This window comes from Ochotona curzoniae, unplaced genomic scaffold (genome assembly GCF_017591425.1).
Source record: "Ochotona curzoniae isolate NIBS_2020 unplaced genomic scaffold, NIBS_Ocur_1.0 scaffold_4701, whole genome shotgun sequence".
NCBI lineage: Eukaryota > Metazoa > Chordata > Mammalia > Lagomorpha > Ochotonidae > Ochotona > Ochotona curzoniae.
Window position 1 is genome coordinate 42,265,001 of NW_024467122.1, and position 5,199 is coordinate 42,270,199.

The 5,199-nt window shown below is 39.3% G+C and overlaps 1 protein-coding gene across 1 annotated transcript; it reads left to right on the forward strand.

The window, feature by feature from the left end:
* Positions 1–1,632: 1,632 nt before the first annotated feature.
* Positions 1,633–2,589, forward strand: LOC121148360 (olfactory receptor 4K13-like). Its single transcript, XM_040968422.1, has one exon. It carries the CDS (start codon positions 1,636–1,638, stop codon positions 2,587–2,589), a length of 954 nt encoding a protein of 317 aa, XP_040824356.1. The 5' UTR covers positions 1,633–1,635.
* Positions 2,590–5,199: the final 2,610 nt, after the last annotated feature.

Genomic DNA, 5,199 nt, shown 5'->3' on the forward strand with positions numbered 1-5,199 from the left:
AGAGAATATCCGGAAGACTGCCCGAGTCTAAAACCTTAATCTTTACTCACTAGTTGAATTGTTTGCTAAATTACAATGTGACCACTTCTACTGTCGATTTTATCTCAGCAACACGGTCAAGGTTTCTCATTTGTGTATCCTAAACCCCTTCAGGAGAGCACAATGCACACATTGTTATTTCAGCAATACTTCCAACATGGAACACATATTTTTAATGCACTTAAAGATTTGGGATAAGCATCTGTCAGTGCAGGTTCTGAGACAAAAAAAGAAAAGAAAAGAAACTCTACATGTTTTTCCTTATCTTTCTTTTCAATTTTTTTTTTAAAAAATCTATTCATTTTTATTGGAAAGGCAGAGTTAGGAAAAGGGAAACAGACCTTCAGCCCGTTGCTGGCTGCAATAGCCAGACCTGTGCTGATCTAAACCAGGATCCAGGAGCTTCTTCCAGGTCTCCCACATTGGTGCAGCTTCCACTGTTTTCCTAAGTCACATCATGGGAACTGGATTACAGGTGCAACAGCCAGGACTAGAACCGCAGCCTGTATGGGATGGCAGCACCACAGGTGGAGGCTTAGTCTGATACTCCACCATGCCTACGCCATTCCCTTATCTTTCTAACAAACCAGTGTTCATTCTCAGTGTGATCTGGAGCTGAAAATAAACTCTCATGTACTACTCACCTAACCTCTTTTTTTATTATTAATATATTTTTGACAATCTCTACATAGTTAATTGGGGTAAAAAGGTTCAAGCGCTACAGGAAAGTGGGCAAGACTATTATTTCCATATTGTTTCCTTCATGTTTAAAGGGGGATATTAAGGGAGAAGGCCCACCCAATTTCCCACCCTCCCCAGGTCCCGGATGTAGAGTATGCTCTGAGGGTCTACTCACCTAACCTCTTAACCAAGAGACATATTTGATCACATTTGTTCTACATCCAATGTAGTTACTATAGACTTTATGTTGTTGTACCCAGATTTTGCGATCCCCAGAAAATCATCAGTAGTCTAAAGTCAATACAAAAGCATAAAAGCAGTTTATTCAAACTAACCTAGCCTCCCAGCACAGCAGGACGGGAGAGCAGTAGCAGCTGCCACGGCGGCCAAAGCAAAAAAAGCTGCAGCAGAAGGGTCACAAGAAGGTCCAGAGGTTCAACAGCACAGGGTTTTTACCATATAATTATACAGTCATGATTGGTCAATTTATCTGTTAACTTTTAAAAAGAGCAAATTGGCAGGCTTCTATTGGTGGGTTTGAAGCAAGCAACTTTCAAAAAGTACAAGCTGGTGGGTATAGGGCGGTGGGTCTTATCTAACACCAGGGGCCTCCTTCCAGAGGAGTGCTCTGCCTATGTGACCTGCCAGGTGTCCTGCCGGATGTCACACAGGCTGTCAGCCCCCAGCCAGGCAAGTAAGGCAGTAACCCCAAAAGCAGAAAACACTGAGGTTCTTCAGTGTCCTCCGAAATATTTTAAGCTGTAAAATCCTACCATCAAAATATCACATTGCCGAAGAGTTGGCACCATGAATAAAGAATAGAATACATAAGCAATGATTCATTTCCCTATCATGTTATTCTCATAATTTCCTCTGACTTTTCCTCCTTTAGACACCTTCTGAGGAATTCGTCCAATGGATATTCTACATAAAAACTCAACTGTTTCTGAATTCATCCTTTTAGGACTTTCTAGTTCTCAAGAAGTTCAGATAATCTTTTTTGCAGTCTTTTTTGTGGTGTATGTTGCCATTGTAGTGGGGAACCTCCTCATTGTGATTTCTGTGCTATTTGATAACCACCTTCATTCTCCCATGTATTTCCTCCTGGCAAATTTATCCTTTTTTGACTTATGCCTTTCCTCTGTGGCAACTCCCAAAGTGATTGCAGATTTCCTTAGAACACTCAAATCCATCTCCTTCTGGGGCTGCATGGCCCAGATGTTTTTTATGCATTTCTTTGGAGGCGGCGAGATGTCTCTCCTGATTGCTATGGCCATTGACAGGTATGTCGCCATATGTAAGCCCTTGCACTACAAGACCATCATGAACCGCAGAGTGCTTCTTGTCCTTCTACTGCTCTCCTGGACAATTGGGTTCATTCACACTACAAGCCAAATGGTTTTCACAGTGGGTTTGCCTTTCTGTGGCCCCAATGTTGTGGACAGCATTTTCTGTGACCTCCCGCTGGTCATCAAGCTTGCATGCACTGAGACCTACATCCTGGAGCTCCTGGTGATTGCAGACAGTGGGCTCCTGTCCCTAATCTGCTTTGTTCTGTTGCTCGTATCCTACATCTTCATGCTGGCCACCATCTGGCAGCATTCTTCCAGTGCGTCCTCCAAGGCTGTGTCCACTCTGTCCGCCCACATTACAGTAGTCACTCTCTTCTTTGGCCCAGCTATCCTCATTTATGCTTTTCCATTCAGTAGTTATTCCATAAATAAGTTTCTTTCTGTTTTTTACTCCATACTCACTCCTCTCCTTAATCCAATTATTTATACTCTAAGGAATCAGGAAATGAAGTCAGCCATAAAGAGACTCAGCAGGCAGCGTGTTGGTTCTGGATGGTCTCTTAAATACTGCTTGTAATTTCATCTTTTTGTTTGTGTATTCTGCTATTTTTAGATTGGAGTCAACAATTTGTTTACATAACTAAAAATTAAAATGTTAAAATATATATAAATGTTATTTCCTAAAATATTTGGAGTTATTAAGAATTTTTAATTTAACATTTAATGTAAAATACATGTAGCACAGATAAAATGTCTAAAAATGGATATATATATTATGTATCCTGCTATATTATACTTTAAATATATAGACATGCTTTTGTGTAAAATTTATATAATATTCTACTCTATTACAAAGGAAAATATGATAAAACAGAAGATGGTGTTTAGCAAATTTTTTTATAAATTTATGTTTCAGCTAAGGTGTATTGATTTAGAATATCTGGGACGTTTAGGTTAGGAGTTCAGTTCAGACAACGGCAATAGAAGGAACTATAGTCCCTTTCTCCCTTCATAATTTCTATATAAACTGATTCTCCTGCCCAATGTATAATGTACTTCAAAAAGGAATCTGGTACCTAGCAGCTATTTTAAAAAGATTATTGGTGAATGACTGAGTTCACCCATAACAGCATTGTCCAAATCATGCTGTTTGGTATGGGAAAATCAATTAACAAGGGCGCATTTTTTCTAATAATTTTTTTCATCTACTTGAAAGGCAAGATATTTGAATGGAGAAAAAAAAACTGAAAGAGAGAGACAGCTTCCTCCTGTTAGTTTGCTCCCCAAATATCCTTGACAATAAGGACTGGTCCAGGCCAAAGCCAGGGAGGAGCTTCATTTGGCTCTTTCATTTGAGTGGCAGGGGTCTGAACAGTTGCGCCATCGTCTGCTTCTTCCCTGGATGCAAAGCAACAAGTGGGATGGAAAGGAAACAACTGAAACTTGGAGGGCCATATGCACTTTACGACCAGTACTACACTACCTGCCCCACTGAATCTTTTTATTTTTAATATTTTAATAGGTTTTGAATTCTGAGAAACCTATTTGGATACTAATGGAAACATATGAAATACTTATCTACAAATAAAATTTTGAAGTTCTTAGGGATGACTGAGGTTACTAAGTTTAAAATGTTTCCTAATTTCCAATACCATTGAAAATCTTCATGGTAGATTCTTGCTGACAAACTTAATGCATATGAGGTTTTACAAACAAAGCTGTGGAATTGAAACTGTAGGACAAGAAAATCAACAATTTATGAATTAAATTGACCAATGAATTAAAAGGAGCAAGTTTAATGCTGAGATTTTTACAGAAGGAAAGATACTAGAAGTCACAAGCCTCAAACCATTAAAGAAAGTTAAGCATTGGAAGGATGAAATTCATATATTTAGAGTTTGATACAGTTCTATTCTCTTCAGGGGACAATACCTGCTAATTGTGTCTAAAGTGAAAACAAAGGAATTTAGTTCATTGTTCCAGGTCTCCTGGACTTATTAAATAAATAGTGAGTTCAGTGAAATTTGGCGAATTCAAGTACTGGCTGCCCCCACTTCCAATTCAGGTCCTGCTTAATGATCTCAGAAAGCAGTAAAAGAAAGACCAAGTCCCTGTGGTCCAACTACCCACATGGGAGACTAAGCGCCTGTCTCACGGCTTTGTCACAGCCCAACTCTGGTCATTGAGGCCATCTGTGTGAGAGTGAACTAGAGATGAACGACTCTGTCATTACTTCTCTCTTTGCAACCCTGCCTTTCAGATAAGCAAATCTTGAAAACAAGGGCGAGAAAACAAAAACCTTCACAATGAAACTTTTCTAAAGGCAAATACAAAACCTATAATCAAAGGGACAGATCTGTGTCTAACAAATTAAGCTGCCTAGAATGGCAGCACCCTACATGGGCATCAGTTCAAGTGCTGGCTGCTCCATTTCTGATCCACCTCCCTGATAAACTGCCAGGGAAAAGAGCAGAAATGGTTTAAATCCTTGGGTCTCTGGATGCATGGATTAAGTTTCCAGCTCCTGGTTTCAGCCTAGCCAACTCCAGCTGTTGTGGCCATTCTGGAAATAAACCAAAGGATGAAAGATCTATCTCTGTGCCTATTCTTTCTCTCTGTTTATGTAATCTTGCCTGTCAAATAAATAAAATAAAATCTTAAAAAAAAACAGTAACAATGAAAAAGCAAAACCTACTTGTGTTAGTTCCCTTCCTATCTTCCTCACCCTTTTTCAGTATTGTGATCCTACTTTAATTTGATCTTAGATCATGTCGTTTATAGCACAGCAACTTTATTTGGAAAGTTTTGTGCAAACCATGCTTATCAATTGGAATCATAGTCAAATCTGGTATAAAAATGCACATATTATATTTTTAACTTCCACATTTAAGAAAGCAATGAGGCATATTATGGCATAAATAACTTCAGTAAATAATTTTTTAAATAAGTTGTTTTTATTGGCACTGCTAGTTTAGCACCAAAGGCTGTTTAATGGTTGACAAGTCACTAAGAGAATAACTGCCCTCTGACATGGTGCACAGCACTGTGGGTGCTCAAGACCATCCCTGTTTTGTCTATGTGTGGTGTGACCATGTTCAGATCGTTAGCATTAGCCACTAGTCCCAGGTTGTGCATTGCTCATTGTAGATTCGGAGGCTTTGGCTCCACCCACGGGACCCAGAAGAGA